Source organism: Coregonus clupeaformis, chromosome 23 (assembly GCF_020615455.1).
Source record: "Coregonus clupeaformis isolate EN_2021a chromosome 23, ASM2061545v1, whole genome shotgun sequence".
Lineage (NCBI taxonomy): Eukaryota > Metazoa > Chordata > Actinopteri > Salmoniformes > Salmonidae > Coregonus > Coregonus clupeaformis.
Window position 1 is genome coordinate 3,809,610 of NC_059214.1, and position 17,679 is coordinate 3,827,288.

At 42.5% G+C, this 17,679-nt stretch overlaps 1 protein-coding gene across 2 annotated transcripts in view; it reads right to left on the minus strand.

The window, feature by feature from the left end:
* The window catches only part of LOC121536506 (amyloid-beta A4 protein), a 65,705-nt gene that overhangs the window by 34,433 nt on the left and 13,593 nt on the right, over positions 1-17,679 (minus strand). For both annotated transcript variants that reach the window (XM_041843833.2, XM_041843834.2), the window contains exons 2-4: positions 6,371-6,538; positions 5,780-5,909; positions 5,400-5,512 (exon numbers count right to left, since the gene is read on the minus strand). In XM_041843833.2, the coding sequence (XP_041699767.1) occupies positions 5,400-5,512; positions 5,780-5,909; positions 6,371-6,538 (411 nt within the window). The remainder of the gene's footprint in view (positions 1-5,399; positions 5,513-5,779; positions 5,910-6,370; positions 6,539-17,679) is intronic.

Consider the following 17,679-nt stretch of genomic DNA (forward strand, 5'->3'; position numbering starts at 1 on the left):
TGCTCACACTGCCCTACCCTATGCTTTGACTTCTTTCTCCCCTCTCTCTCCAGATGAAATCTTGCGACTTGTGACGGCCGGCCGCCCAACAACCTGCCCGCTTGACCCTATCCCCTCCTCTCTTCTCCAGACCATTTCCGGAGACCTTCTCCCTTACCTCACCTCGCTCATCAACTCATCCTTGACCGCTGGCTATGTCCCTTCCGTCTTCAAGAGAGCGAGAGTTGCACCCCTCCTCAAAAAACCTACACTCGATCCCTCCGATGTCAACAACTACAGACCAGTATCCCTTCTTTCTTTTCTCTCCAAAACTCTTGAGCGTGACGTCTCTAGCCAACTCTCCTGCTATCTCTCTCAGAAAGACCTTCTTGATCCAAACCAGTCAGGTTTCAAGACTGGTCATTCAACTGAGACTGCTCTTCTCTGTGTCACGGAGGCTCTCCGCACTGCAAAAGCTAACTCTCTCTCCTCTGCTCTTATCCTTCTAGACCTATCTGCTGCCTTTGATACTGTGAACCATAAGATTCTCCTCTCCACCCTCTCCGAGTTGGGCATCTCCGGCGCTGCTCACTCTTGGAATTGCGTCCTACCTGACAGGTCGCTCCTACCAGGTGGAGTGGCGAGAATCTGTCTCCGCACCACGTGCTCTCACCACTGGTGTCCCCCAGGGCTCAGTTCTAGGCCCTCTCCTATTCTCTCTATACACCAAGTCACTTGGCTCTGTCATATCCTCACATCGTCTCTCCTATCATTGCTACGCAGACGACACACAATTCATTTTCTCCTTTCCCCCTTCTGATAACCAGGTGGCGAATCGCATCTCTGCATGTCTGGCAGACATATCAGTGTGGATGTCGGATCACCACCTCGGCAAGACGGAGCTGCTCTTCCTCCCGGGGAAGGACTGCCCGCGCCATGATCTCGCCATCACGGTTGACAACTCCATTGTGTCCTCCTCCCAGAGTGCAAAGAACCTTGGCATGACCCTGGACAATACCCTGTCGTTCTCCGCTAACATCAAAGCGGTGACCCGATCCTGCAGGTTCATGCTCTACAACATTCGCAGAGTACAACCCTACCTTACACAGAAAGCGGCACAGGTCCTAATCCAGGCACTTGTCATCTCCCGTCTGGATTACTGCAACTCACTGTTGGCTGGGCTCCCTGCCTGTGCCATTAAACCCCTACAACTTATCCAGAACGCTGCAGCCCATTTGGTGTTCAACCTTCCCAAGTTCTCTCATGTCACCCCGCTCCTCCGCACACTCCACTGGCTTCCAGTTGAAGCTCGCATCTACTACAAAACCATGGTGCTTGCCTACGGAGCTGTGAGGGGAACGGCACCTCCTTACCTTCAGGCTCTGATCCTACACCCAAACGAGAGCACTACGTTCATCCACCTCTGGCCTGCTAGCCCCCCTACCTCTACGGAAGCACAGTTCCCGCTCAGCCCAGTCAAAGCTATTCGCTGCTCTGGCACCCTAATGGTGGAACAAGCTCCCCCACGACAGCGGAGTCACTGACCACCTTCCGGAGACACTTGAAACCCTACCTCTTTAAGGAATACCTGGAATAGTATAACAGTAATCCTTTTACACCCCCCTCCCCCAGTGGTGGTTGTCCCACTGGCTATCCTAAGTTGAATGCACCAATTTGTAAGTCGCTCTGGATAAGAGCGTCTGCTAAATGACAAATCTAAATGTAAATATAGGAGAGAATACTAGATAGATAGGAGAGAATACTAAATAGATAGGAAAGAATCCTAGATAGAGAGAATACTAGATAGATAGGATAGAATACTAGATAAAGGAGAAAATACTAGATAAAGAAAATAGAGAATACTAGATAGAGGAGAGAATACTTCATAGAAGAGAATACTAGATATATAGGAGAGAATACTAGATAGATAGGAGAGAATACTAGATAGGAGAGAATCCTAGATAGATAAAATACTAGATAGATAGGAGAGAATACTATATAGATAGGAGAGAATACTAGATAGATAGAAGAGAATACTAGATAGATAGAAGAGAACACTAGATTGATAAAATACTAGATAGATAAAATACTAGATAGATAGGAGAGAATACTAGATAGATAGAGGAGATAATACTAGATAGAGAGAATACTAGATATATAGGAGAGAATACTAGATAGATAGGAGAGAATACTAAATAGATAGGAGAGAATACTAAATAGATAGAGGAGAGAATACTAGATATATATACAGTGGGGAAAAAAAGTATTTAGTCAGCCACCAATTGTGCAAGTTCTCCCACTTAAAAAGATGGGAGAGGCCTGTAATTGTAATCATAGGTACACGTCAACTATGACAGACAAAATGAGGAAAAAAAATCCAGAAAATCACATTGTAGGATTTTTAATGAATTTATTTGCAAATTATGGTGGAAAATAAGTATTTGGTCACCTACAAACAAGCAAGATTTCTGGCTCTCACAGACCTGTAACTTCTTCTTTAAGAGGCTCCTCTGTCCTCCACTCGTTACCTGTAGTAATGGCACCTGTTTGAACTTGTTATCAGTATAAAAGACACCTGTCCACAACCTCAAACAGTCACACTCCAAACTCCACTATGGCCAAGACCAAAGAGCTGTCAAAGGACACCAGAAACAAAATTGTAGACCTGCACCAGGCTGGGAAGACTGAATCTGCAATAGGTAAGCAGCTTGGTTTGAAGAAATCAACTGTGGGAGCAATTATTAGGAAATGGAAGACATACAAGACCACTGATAATCTCCCTCGATCTGGGGCTCCACGCAAGATCTCACCCTGTGGGGTCAAAATGATCACAAGAACAGTGAGCAAAAATCCCAGAACCACACGGGGGGACCTAGTGAATGACCTGCAGAGAGCTGGGACCAAAGTAACAAAGCCTACCATCAGTAACACACTACGCCGCCAGGGACTAAAATCCTGCAGTGCCAGACGTGTCCCCCTGCTTAAGCCAGTACATGTCCAGGCCCGTCTGAAGTTTGCTTGAGTGCATTTGGATGATCCAGAAGAGGATTGGGAGAATGTCATATGGTCAGATGAAACCAAAATAGAACTTTTTGGTAAAAACTCAACTCGTCGTGTTTGGAGGACAAAGAATTCTGAGTTGCATCCAAAGAACACCATACCTACTGTGAAACATGGGGGTGGAAACATCATGCTTTGGGGCTGTTTTTCTGCAAAGGGACCAGGACGACTGATCCGTGTAAAGGAAAGAATGAATGGGGCCATGTATCGTGAGATTTTGAGTGAAAACCAGCAAGGGCATTGAAGATGAAACGTAGCTGGGTCTTTCAGCATGACAATGATCCCAAACACACCGCCCAGGCAACGAAGGAGTGGCTTCGTAAGAAGCATTTCAAGGTCCTGGAGTGGCCTAGCCAGTCTCCAGATCTCAACCCCATAGAAAATCTTTGGAGGGAGTGAAAGTCCGTGTTGCCCAGCGACAGCCCCAAAACATCACTGCTCTAGAGGAGATCTGCATGGAGGAATGGGCCAAAATACCAGCAACAGTGTGTGAAACCCTTGTGAAGACTTACAGAAAACGTTTGACCTGTGTCATTGCCAACAAAGGGTATATAACAAAGTATTGAGAAACTTTTGTTATTGACCAAATACTTATTTTCCACCATAATTTGCAAATAAATTCATAAAAAATCCTACAATGTGATTTTCTGGATTTTCTTTTCTCATTTTGTCTGTCATAGTTGACGTGTACCTATGATGAAAATTACAGGCCTCTCTCATCTTTTTAAGTGGGAGAACTTGCACAATTGGTGGCTGACTAAATACTTTTTTTCCCCACTGTATATCAGAGAATACTTGATAGAAGAGAATACTAGATAGATAAAATACTAGATAGATAGGAGAGAATACTAAATACATAGGAGAGAATACTAGATAGATAGGAGAGAATACTAGATAGAGAGAGGAGAGAATAGAAGATAGAGAGAATACTAGATAGATAGATAATAGATAGATAGATGATAGAACAAGAGAAAGAGAGGAGAGAATACTATAGAGCTAGAGAGAGGAGAGAACATAACATTTAACATACCAATTAGGATCTGGCTAAAGATACTTGAGTCAGTTATAGAACCCATTACCCTTTATGGCTGTGAGGTCTGGGGTCTGCTCACCATCCAATAATTAACAAAATGGGACAAACACCAAATTGAGATTCTACATTCAGAATTGTGCAAAAATATCCTCAGTGTACAACGCAAAACACCAAATAATGCATGCAGAGCAGAATTAGGCCGATACCCGCTAATTATCAAAATCCAGAAAAGAGACGTTAAATTCTACAACCACCTAAATGGAAGCGATTCCCAAACCTTTCATAACAAAGCCATCACCTACAGAGAGATTAACCTGGAGAAGAGTCCCCTAAGCAAGCTGGTCCTGGGGCTCTGTTCACAAACAGAGCCCAAGGACAACAACACAATTAGACCCAACCAAATCATGAGAAAACAAAAAGATAATTACTTGACACATTGGGAAGAATTAACAAAAAAACTGAGCAAACTAGAATGCTATTTGGCTCTAAACAGAGACTACACATTAGCAGAATACCTGACCACTGTGACTGACCCAAACTTAAGGAAAGCTTTGACTATGTACAGACTCAGTGAACATAGCCTTGCCGTAGGCAGACCTGGCTCTCAAGAGAAGACAGGCTATGTGCACACTGCCCACAAAATGAGGTGGAAACTGAGCTGCACTTCCTAACCTCCTGCCAAATGTATGACCATATTAGAGAGACATATTTCCCTCAGATTACACAGACCCACAAAGAATTCAAAAACAAATCCAATTTTGATAAACTCCCATATCTCTTGGGTGAAATACCACAGCGTGCCATCACAGCAGCAAGATTTGTGACCTTTTGCAACAAGAAAAGGGCAACCAGTGAAAAACAAACACCATTGTAAATACAACCCATCTTTATGTTTATTTATTTTCCCTTTTGTACTTTAACTATTTGCACATCATTACAACACTGTATACAGCCTTAATATGACATTTTTTATTTTTTTTGTGTAATGTTTACATTTTATTTGACTTTTGTTTATTATCTATTTCACTTGCTTTGGCAATGTAAACGTATGTTTCCCATGCCAATAAAGCCCTTTGAATTGAACTGAGACAGACAGACAGACAGACAGACAGACAGACAGACAGACAGACAGACAGACAGACAGACAGACAGACAGACAGACAGACAGACAGACAGACAGACAGACAGACAGACAGAGAAAAAGAGAAAAAGAGAGAGAGAGAATACTAGATCGATAGAGGAGAGAATGGAGAGAAGAGACTGGAGAGCAGCATACCTGAACACAACAGAATTGCGTTTAAGTCAAGTGAAAAGCAAGTGTCCTGACCTCTTTAGCCACGGTGTGCCAGTGCAGGTGGCTCTCACACATGTCCATTCTCTCCTGGTGCAGGAACTTGCACTTATCAGGAACCAGCAGGGCATCACTCACAAACTCCCCAACTGCAAAACACACAGATTAATGAGTCTCACACACACAAGCACGCATGCTGTGTTAGTGCCACTGACAGAATATGTAAGGAAAATGTGCAATATGTATCATGTATGTGGCTATACGAGAAGTGTACAATGTGTATGACAGAGGTAACGTGCAATGTATGTATTATGTTGAGTGTGACTATTTTGTATACAGCGGTACTGTGTGTCTAAGCAAATTTTCCCCTCAAGGACATTAAACGTTGTCCTATCCTATCCACACACAGAGCTTACCCAGGCAGCGGTAGGGCACCACGATGTGTGTGTGACTACTACACTCCTTGCGTCCCTTCTTGCACCAGTTCTGAATGCTGACTGGCTGGTTGGCCTCCACCACGTTAGTGATCTGGAGCTCAGGGTACACCTGGGGGAAGGAGCAGGGTTCAATGAATGTACTTCACACAGTTGTTTTCTATGGGTTTCATATTGCAGACATTTACCTCAGACCTCCCCCTTTCCTATCACTTCCCTTGTTCCTTTTTCTCTCCCTAATCTCATTCTGTTTCCACCCCTCTATCTTCCCACTCAACCACCCTCTTCCACACTCCTTTCCCCCCTATCTCCTACCACTCATTATTTTCTCCCTCCCACCACCTATCCCTCCCACCTCTCCCTCTCTTCTCACCTCCCCCTCCCTCCCCCACCTACACCTCCCTCCTACCTCTCCTTCCACTCTCCCTCCCACCTCTCCATCCCACCTACCTCTCTCCCTCCCTCACTCTCCCTCCCTCTCCTCCACCTCTCCCTCCCTCTACTCCCACCCTCCCTCACTCACCTGATGCCTCTTCCACCTATCCCTTCCTCTCATCCCCCCTCTCCTCCTACCTCCTGGCAGTACTGCAGGATGCCCTCCTTGGTTCCGATGCAGCTCTTGGTGCCGAAGGGATCCGACTCCCACTTGCCACTCTGGACGTTGACATGCATGTTGAATTTCCCACAGAACATGGCTACCTGGGGCTCTGCCAGCAGACCCACCGAGTCATCAGAAGGCACCTGGAGTAAAGGAGGAGAGAGAGAAAGGAAGGAGGGGGAAAGAAGGATGGTAGATGAAGGATGCAGGTAGCGAGGGAGTATAGAGGGGGGCAGAGGGAGGAAGGAGGGAGTCACATTTTTAAAACTTTATTTGCAGTTGAAGTGCACTCAAAGTCTAAACCAGGCCAAACTAGCGTTTCTTCTCCATGATGAGTCTGGATTTGCTTTCCTCCCTGATGTTTTCTAGAATGGGAACACATTCTGATTGGTCCCAGAAACCGACAGTTGGCCTACATGACGATGATATCAACTCTGATATTCTGATCGGTTAGAAATGATCCAATCGCTGAATAATTTGTTTTGCACAATGCCCCTCATTTTAAAGTCAGCACAAATGACTTCTAGGATGGTAGTTTTAGACAATTTATGGAGCGATCAATAGAGCAGCGGAATTAAATTCAGGATGAGTCATCAGGCCAAATGCTCTCTCTCTCTCTCACACACATGTCTACTCCTCTCCCAACAAGCCATAAGGATTAGTGTGCTTCGCGGGTCGCCTCCTCTGTGAAGCACTGTGTAATGCCACTGCCCATTTCAGTTATGATTAAAAAAGCATAAACACTGCTCTGAGCCGGAGCATTCTACTGAATCACTGACAGGCAAGGCACTCAGAACTGGGCCAACAGTGTGTGTGTGTCCAAGTGCATGTATGCGCTCATGTTTGTGTCCTGAGTGAATGAGGAGTGTTGATCATATAAGAAGGGGGGAGCTCAGCAACATTAGGTGAGAGAGAGAGAGAGAGAGAGTAATAGAGATAGAATGTGTGCGAGAGAGTACGTCAGACGGAGATAGTTCTAGAATGTGTGTGTCAGAGATGGAGGTGGAAACAGAGTGAGAGCTATAAAGATAGACCCAATTTACAGGATGTGATGGATTGAGTTCTCATTCCTTCCAGTTCCCTACTGTTTCTTTGACTCGGCTTTGGCCCCGGCGGCCACAAAATACACATCTTTCCAACGAAGTTAAACGCAAAGCATTCTGGGATCATTGTTATTCCCACTCTTTTTGTTCCATGATACAAACGGAGGAAGTTTCATTGTAGCTGGCCGCCTGGCTCTGCTTTTTGTCTCGCGCACGTGGGAAAAGATGGATGCCGCAAACTAATAAAACAGAAGCTTGCTGCCATTCTGCTGGTAAATGGCCTGTGAAAAGAAAAACACAACCATCCATTCCCTAGATTGATGATACTCATTAAAAAACAAGGCCCTAGTTATTTCTGCAGCATGTAGTGTAGCAGGTTATGATAAATAAGCACACAAACTTGGGCGTATCTGCTAAATCCTTTCTCCCAATATTCATGGTTACCATTTTGTATGCAATACATGTGTTAGACGGACACATACAGTGCCTTCGGAAAGTATTCAGACCCCTTGACTTTTTCCACATTTTGTTAGATTACAGCCTTTTTCTAAAATTGATTAAATGTTTTTTTTCCCCCTCATCAAATCTACACACAATACCCCATAATGACAAAGCAAAAACAGGTTTTTAGAAATATTTGCTAAATTATAAAAAATAAAACACTGAAATATTTCCATAAGTATTCAGACCCTTTACTCAGTCCTTTGTTGAAGCACCTTTGGCAGCGATTACAGCCTCGGGTCTTCTTGGGTATGACGCTACAAGCTTGGCACACCTGTATTTGGGGATTCTCCCATTCTTCTCTGCAAATCCTCTTAAGCTCTGTCAAGTTGGATGGGGAGCGTTGCTGCACAGCTATTTTCTTGTCTCTCCAGAGATGTTCGATCAGGTTCAAGTCCGGGCTCTGGCTGGGCCACTCAAGGACATTCAGACTTGTCCCGAAGCCACTCCTGCGTTTTCTTGGCTGTGTGCTTAGGGTCGTTGTCCTGTTTGAAGGTGAACCTTCACCCCAGTCTGAGGTCCTGAGCGCTCTGGAACAGGTTTTCATCAAGGATCTCTCTGTACTTTGCTACATTCATCTTTGGTTACCTTCCTGACCAAGGCCCTTCTCCCCCGATTGCTCAGTTTGGCCGGGCGGCCAGTTCTAGGAAGAGTCTTGATGGTTCCAAACGTCTTCCATTTAAGAATGATGGGAGGCCACTGTGTTCTTGGGGACCTTCAATGCTGCAGAAATGTTTTGGTACCCTTCCCCAGATCTGCGCCTCGACACAATCCAGTCTCGGAGCTCTACGGACAATTCCTTCGACCTCATGGCTTGGTTTTTGCTCTGACATGCAATGTCAACTGTGGGACCTTATATAGACAGGTGTGTGCCTTTCCAAATCATGTCCAATAAATTGAATTTACCACATGTGGACTCCAATCAAGTTGTAGAAACATCTCAAGGATGATCAATGGAAACAGGATGCACCTGAGCTCAATTTCGAGTCTCATAGCAAAGGGTCTGAATACTTATGTAAATAAGGTATTTCTGTTGTGTTTTTTTATAAATACATTTGCAAAAATTTCTAAAAACCTGTTTTTGCTTTATCATTATGGGGTATTGTGCACATTTTAAAAATCTATTTTAGAATAAGGCTGTAACGTAACAAAATGTGAAAAAAGTCAAGGGGTCTGAACACTTTCCGAAGGCACTGTATGTTACCCTTTAATTTCATTTAGCAGCAGTGAACAAACAATAATTTTTCAGTAGATGCTCTTAATGTGTATGACCCAACAGAGTCTTTTTTTATTGTAGAGTAGTGGCAAATGTATACATTTAAAAAATGACACCTGTCTGATTCACACCTGTCGGAGTGGACTAATCCATTGCGGAGGCACACCATTACCACCAGTACTACATTTACCGTTAATTACCATCATTTCTATTGTTTGTTTGGTTATGGTAATTTTTTAGAATGCATTATTATTATTATTATTACAGTCTTACCGTTGTCATTGTAGGAGTGGACATGTTGTTTGCAGAGCGTACCACCTAGGCTACACTTGAGGGAAAAGTTTTGGTTTATTTCATTCCATTTACAAGTTGTCAATTTATTCTATTTTGTTTGGAGGCTCCTGTCAATCTTGAGTAAGGACACACACTTGATTACGCATAGGCCTAGGCTACCTTGCCTGCACGCAAATGTAGGCTTATAAATGTGCCTATTTGGTTGTCTTAACTCACCATCACTGTGGAGCTTCTCAAAATAAATGTTATCGCCTCAAAAAGCAAGTAAAATAAGTCTGGTTTTACATCCATTGAGAATGACAATAGTTCCTCAACGTAGCCCATTTGAAAAATCTTTCCAGCTCTCTCCCTTTCGATAACCACTCAGCATGAAAGGAGAAAACATTTATTGCTCTGATCAGGTGGAAATGTCATAAAAAAGGCCTACCTGATTACTTATTTTCCTTTGCACAAATAGCCTACAGCTGTATCTGTCTGTCCGGAGCTCACAGGCCCAGGGAACTCGAGGGCCCAGAATATTTTATACAATGTTGCAAGTTGGCTAGCACCAGCTTCAGGCTGGACCCAAGTTAATCGTTTTTATTTGTTGGCTTTATGTAGGCTATTTTTACATATTGGCAATGGCAATAGAAGTTACTTTTAGATTTGCATTTGGATAGAATTTTGATTAATCATATGACATTAATTTAGAGACTTTGAAGACTTTATTAAAAATGAAATGAAACTGTTCCAAGAAAATGTGCATATGAAAATCATAACTGGCACGCAGATCAGTAGAAATGGTACGATAACTTGGCACTCCAAATGGAAAAGGTTGCCGACCGCTGGTGTAGCCTATTACCGGCAACTTCAGGAGCGTAATGGCAGAATCTGTGGAGGCCGGCAGCAGCGGGCAGCGGGAGGAGGGGGGTCGGGAACAGGTTTTTTTCTTCTGGTTAGGCTATATTGATCTCTGGCTCCCTCTTTAGTAGTTTGTGTGTCTTAATTTGTAATTGCAGTGCTTAAAGCATCAGGCAAAGTAGCCTACATATAGTTGATTTTATTCAAACATAGGGTGAATAAATACACATTTGAAAATTTCGACCAATCGATTGGTGGAAAGAACAAACGACTCTCGATCTACCAATATTTATTTTGGTCGGGGACAGCCCTTGCCTACCTGCAGGTAAGCTCTTTGACACTGCTGGTTAATTAAGTCTTTGTCTAGAGTGTATGTGTGTGTGTGTTTTTAATTGTAAGGGGCCCTCAAGGAACATAGCTGACATGAGGAACAAACATGAACTATAGTTATCATCTATTAAGGAGCCTGAATAGATGTTGATATTGTGAGGTGGTAGTGGGATGCCAGAAACAAGAGATGCAATGTGGAGAGGACTGCATCATTCCCAAGATGGTGTCAACAGCAACGATGTTGGTATGGCAACGGAAAGATCGCAGCATCAGCAGAGTTGCAGGTGGTGGAGCCTTCTAGAATCTTAATTCACCTCCTGTCATCAAGAGTAAAGACGCTCACCATCTAGATTCACTAGGCCTGAGTCAGCACACTGAACTAGGTTAAGGTGCTGGTTGATGCAGGATTTCCCATTAATAGAAAAATCCACAAAAAATATATTTTGGCATTTCTTTCTTTAGTCCAATGTTGATACAGTCCCAAAAGTTCTCAAGATATTGGACTTTCAAGAAGCAAAGTGTCATTTGCCACATCCTCATGATGATGCGTTTTGCATCAAATTATCTATTTCGCATCATCATGATGATGTGACAAGTGACACTACTTTTTCAGTGGATTTTTCCTTTAAGCACAGATCTAGGATCAGATACCCTCCCTGAATCCACCATTTGTCAGTCAGGGCTGTCCTGGTTCCCCAGGCTAGCGCATCTAGTAGCACACTAGGTCAGACATTGAAGGATAAGATGAGAATGGGACAAAGACAGTACATGCAACTGCACCACTGACCATGATCAGCCACAGACCAGCCTGGTTTTGGTCACTCAGCATCATACAGTACAGTGGGGGAAAAAAGTATTTGGTCAGCCACCAAATGTGCAACTTCTCCCACTTAAAAAGATGAGAGAGGCCTGTAATTTTCATCATAGGTACACGTCAACTATGACAGACAAATTGAGAAAAAAAATCCAGGAAATCACATTGTAGGATTTTTTATGAATTTATTTGCAAATTTGGTGGAAAATAAGTATTTGGTCACCTACAAACAAGCAAGATTTCTGGCTCTCACAGACCTGTAACTTCTTCTTTAAGAGGCTCCTCTGTCCTCCACTCGTTACCTGTATTAATGGCACCTGTTTAAACTTGTTATCAGTATAAAAGACACCTGTCCACAACCTCAAACAGTCACACTCCAAACTCCACTATGGCCAAGACCAAAGAGCTGTCAAAGGGCACCAGAAACAAAATTGTAGACCTGCACCAGGCTGGGAAGACTGAATCTGCAATAGGTAAGCAGCTTGGTTTGAAGAAATCAACTGTGGGAGCAATTATTAGGAAATGGAAGACATAAAAAAAAACTGATCATCTCCCTCGATCTGGGGCTCCACGCAAGATCTCACCCCGTGGGGTCAAAATGATCACAAGAACGGTGAGCAAAAAACCCAGAACCACATGGGGGGACCTAGTGAATGACCTGCAGAGAGCTGGGACCAAAGTAACAAAGCCTACCATCAGTAACACACTACGCCGCCAGGGACTCAAATCCTGCAGTGCCAGACGTGTCCCCCTGCTTAAGCCAGTACATGTCCAGGCTCGTCTGAAGTTTGCTAGAGTGCATTTGGATGATCCAGAAGAGGATTGGGAGAATGTCATATGGGCAGATGAAACGAAAATATAACTTTTTGGTAAAAACTCAACTCGTCGTGTTTGGAGGACAAAGAATGCTGAGTTGCATCCAAAGAACACAATCCCTACTGTGAAGCATGGGGGTGGAAACATCATGCTTTGGGGCTGTTTTTCTGCAAAGGGACCAGGACGACTGATCCGTGTAAAGGAAAGAATGAATGGGGCCATGTATCGTGAGATTTTGAGTGTAAACCTCCTTCCATCAGCAAGGGCATTGAAGATGAAACGTGGCTGGGCTTTCAGCATGACAATGATCCCAAACACACCGCCCGGGCAACGAAGGAGTGGCTTCGTAAGAAGCATTTCAAGGTCCTGGAGTGGCCTATCCAGTCTCCAGATCTCAACCCCATAGAAAATCTTTGGAGGGAGTTGAAAGTCCGTGTTGCCCAGCGACAGCCCCAAAATATCACTGCTCTAGAGGAGATCTGCATGGAGGAATGGGCCAAAATACCAGCAACAGTGTGTGAAAACCTTGTGAAGACTTACAGAAAACGTTTGACCTGTGTCATTGCCAACAAAGGCTATATAACAAAGTATTGAGAAACTTTTGTTATTGACCAAATACTTATTTTCCACCATAATTTGCAAATAAATTCATAAAAAATACTACAATGTGATTTTCTGGATTTTTTTCTTCTCATTTTGTCTGTCATAGTTGACGTGTACCTATGATGAAAATTACAGGCCTCTCTCATCTTTTTAAGTGGGAGAACTTGCACAATTGGTGGCTGACTAAATACTTTTTTTCCCCACTGTATGTGACAGGCAAGCAGTAAAACAATCCCAAGAAAAGTCCTTGTTATTGAGGGGGTCAGTTGCAACAGGAGTAACAACAGAAATCACATTCCACAACGTTAGGACCTTGGGAGTGCATGCTTAGGAAAAAGGAAGCTTGTGTTTATGTAGCTTGCCTTGTTCCAACGCTGCCTGGATTTGATACCTGCCACTGGCTGACTAGCACTCTGCACTCTGGTCCCAACCATAGCCTACCATGAGACTAGAGCAGGAAGCAAGCTAGGTGACAGACAGTTGACTTCAGGTCCCACCGTCTCCGGGAAGAGCAGAGAGTAAGAACCACCTCCCTGAGGGGAGATTACGTGGCAGGTGGCAGCGTAGTAGGCACAATTCGTCCCATGAATGTATCTTAAAATAGAAGAAATTGGGCTATAGCTAATAACACTCTGGATAACATGGAAAACGTTGAACTTTTTATAGATCATCATTTTGATATGCTTGAAAAGCAATCAAATAAATCAAAGTGAACAACAGGGATTATTTAGTCCAGCGAAACAGAGGAGGAGAAATATCCTTCCAAACAATCAAACAAAACAATGGAAGAGGATGCAGGTACAACAATGTCCAAAAAGGACAGTGCATTGCTGGCAAGCATGTACATACAGCCTGAAAAGCTTGATCTATTGCCCGGACTAATGGAGGACATTGAGGCCCTCAAGGTAGGAATGGATTACAGCAACAAATTAATGGAAGAAATAAGGGCTGAAAGCGACAGCAGACTCCCTAAAATCAACGACGGAGAAACCCCTGAGTGATAACACTAAAATGAAAGCGGAGCTACTTGACCTAAAATGCAGAAGCATGATAAATAATATTGTCATAACGGGAGTGAAGGAGAATGGAAATGAAGACTCTGGCAATCGAAGAAAAGGTGAAGGATTTTATTAAACAATCTTAAAATGACCAACGAACAGGTGGATAAGATTTATTTCCAAAGGGCGCATCGTTTTGGCTAAAGGGTTCCCTAGAAACCCCGACCCATTGTTGCTAGACTCTCACATTACAAGATGAAGGTGGCCGTGTTGGAAAGGGGTAGGGAGCTGAAGGGCACACCATTCTCTATCAACAAACAACTCCCCCATTAAATAATAGAGACGACGCATCCTTCATCCCATTTTCAAAAAACATAGAGCAGAGAACCAGAATGTGCGCTTAGTATTGGATAAGCTGTACATAAACAACCAGCTCTTCAGGGACTCAAAGGTTACAACGTGGCTGTGAGTAATTCTGGCTAGTTCCTAATACACAGCATTACACATTTTCACTATTTGTATTTTATTCTCATCAACGTTTGGGAAAAAACGGTTGTCTTTTGGCTCCATCAGGCTACCAGGCCACGGCAAGGTGCCCTTACAGTAGGGCTGTCCCCGGCAAAAAAAATATATTGATCGACCGATCGAAAAAAAACATGTATTTTTCCATATATAAAATCAACTATACTGAACAAAAATATAAACGCAACATGCAACAGTTTCAAAGATTTTACTGAGTTACAGTTCATAGAAGGAAATCAGTCAATTTAAATAAATTCATTAGGCCCTAATCTATGGATTTCACATGACTGGCAGGGGCGCAGCCATGGGTGGGCATAGGTCCACCCACTGGGGAGCCAGGCCCACCCACTGGGGAACCAGGCCCAGCCAATGAAAATGATTTTTTCCTGACAAAAGGGCTTTATTACAGACAGAAATACTCCTCAGTAGCAATCCCCCCAGACGATCCCGCAGGTGAAGAAGTCGGATGTGGAGGTCCTGGGCTGGCGTGGTTACACATGGTCTGCGGTTGTGAGGCCAGTGGGACTTACTGCCAAATTCTAAAATAAATCAGAACTTTTTTCTCACAAGTGTAGCCTAGGTTGTACGCTCCTACAATGACAACGGTAAGACTGTAATAATAATATATTGAATGCATTAACAGAAATTACCGTAACCAAACAAACGTAGATTAGAAATTATCGGTAAATGTACTACTGGTGATACTGCTATGCCATATCCGTGGCCTCCGCAATGGATTAGTCCATAAAGATGTCTCGTACACCATCATTTTCCCAAGGTGCGGGATATTTATATATATATATTATTTTTTTCTTTTTTTAGCAGACACTCTTATCCAGAGCGACTTACAGTTAGTGAGTGCATACATTCTTCATACTGGCCCCCCGTGGGAATCGAACCCACAACCCTGGCATTGCAAGCGCCATGCTCTACCAACTGAGCTACACGGGCCCAATTATTTGCTTTGTCTACGCTATAGCTTTCTCTCTCCACACCTTTTCCACGTTTTGTAAAACAGCATTGGAACAGCAACCCTGGTGCAAAAGGGGGATGTCCTGGAATCATATTTTATTTTATATACCTCTAAAGTTAAAATATACATATAGAACAATCACGATGATTACCATACCATCTGCATACTGGGATGTATTATTATTTTCCCCTATTTGTCCTTTAGGGCCATTATAAATTAGGATGATGTATTATTTTAAAGGGTGTTGGGATGTATAAATCAGATTCCATCATCAGTTATTGCAGGTTCCTAAAATGATATTTGCACTGCTAGAATATAAACAAGGATGACATGTACATATATTTTTATTTTTTTTACGAATGCCTTTCCTCTGTTGTGATTGTAGGAATGCGAATAAGTGAGCCTATAATTTTTGCAGAATTTTTATTTGGCAAACGTTTCTAATGAACTGATATGGCTTTCCTTTGTTTTATTCAACAACTGCCAACTTGCAAAGTTAGCCGATAATGAGCCGCTGTATATGGATATTTGCGAATTTTTTATGATGACAGTGATAAGGATGATATAATTATTTATTATTAGTATTATGTTCTACGTTTTGTTGTTGTCTGGGTATTTGTTTATTTTTTAGGTCAAATTGTCCTCAGTACTACATAATTTATCTATTTTCTTTCACTCTGATTTTTATTATTTATTTGTTATGTGGCTAATTTCTAAAGAGGACGCTACTCTCATGGTCATGTCATAGGCTTTATGGCTGGGCGCTTGAGGGGTGGCAGCATTGAAACAGGTTGATGGGACAGTCCCGACTTCTTACCTGGACCACACCAATCAGAGGTTGAAGGTGTGTTTTAGGACCCTAAAGGCGCGTTACGGGTACAGGGATATGATAGTATCAGGGACAACAGCCCCTTCTGGGATGGGGGAGGCTTTCGCGGGAGGGATATTGGAAGACAAATTGGAAGTTTACTTAGAGTTAGTTGCAGCTGCAGTATGTTTAGCAGTGCGTATATTTTATTTATTTATTTTATTTAACCTTTATTTAACCAGGAAGGGCTCATTGAGATTAAAATCTCTTTTTCAAGAGCGTCCTGGCCAAGATAGGCAGCACCAAGTCATTACAAAAAATTACAGACAGACAACATGAAAAACTACAAGTAATCTAGTAAAAACCATTCATGAATTCACAAGAGTATAACAATATCAAAAATAGCAAATTAAAAACATTGACAGGTCAGGGAATCAGCCTCAAAATCCTTCATCAGAGATTTAAAAACACCAATCGGGACAAGTTCTTCCAGTTTAAAATTATTTTGTAAGGTGTTCCAAGACGATGGCGCAGAGTACATAAAAGACCTTTTACCAAATTCAGTTCGGACATTTGGAACAGTTAGCAGGATAAAGTCCAGTGAACGAAGAGAGTACCCACCACATTTCTGAACAATAAAAATGCCCAAATAAAAAGGTAGTAAACCCAAAATGGCTTTGTAAATAAAAAGTATACCAGTGACTGAGCCTACGAGTGACTAGAGAAGGCCAGCCAACCCTGGTATACAAAGTACAGTGGTGCGTAAGGGTTTTGCAGTTTAAAATAAATCTCAAAGTACCATGATAAAGAGTGTAAATTGATCTCAAACACTGAGCGGAAGCATTCATATATAAAATATCCCCATAGTCTAGTAAAGGCATAAATGTAGCTGATACTAGCCTCCTTCTGGCTTCAAAAGAAAAACAGGCCTTATTCCTAAAATAAAATCCCAATTTCAGCTTAAATTTTTTTGTAAGTTGTTGAATATTTAAAAGAGAGGCCGTCATCAATTAGAATTCCAAGATATTTATATGAGGTTACAACCTCAATCTCCTTGCCCTGACAGGTAGTAACAGGTGAAAGGTTCAGAGGTCTATTTCTTGCATTAGAAAACACCATTAGTTTAGTTTTGTCAGTATTGAGGATAAGCTTCAATTGACACAAGGTATGTTGAACAGTATAAAAAGCAGTTTGCAAGTTCTGGAAAGCTTTTGTAAGAGATGAGGCACAACAGTAAATAACAGTATCATCAGCATAAAAATGAAGTTGTGCATTTTGGACATTTTTGTCTAAATCATTAATATAAATAGTGAATAAGAGAGGACCAAGTACAGAGCCCTGGGGCACACCATTCAGGACAGACAATTTAACAGACATAAGCCCATCAAATTGAGTGCACTGAGTTCTATCAGACAGATAGTTAGCAAACCATGCAACTGCATGCTCCGAAAGACCTACACTCAACAATCTCTGCCTTAGTATAGCATGATCAACTGTATCAAAAGCCTTAGAGAGATCAATAAAAA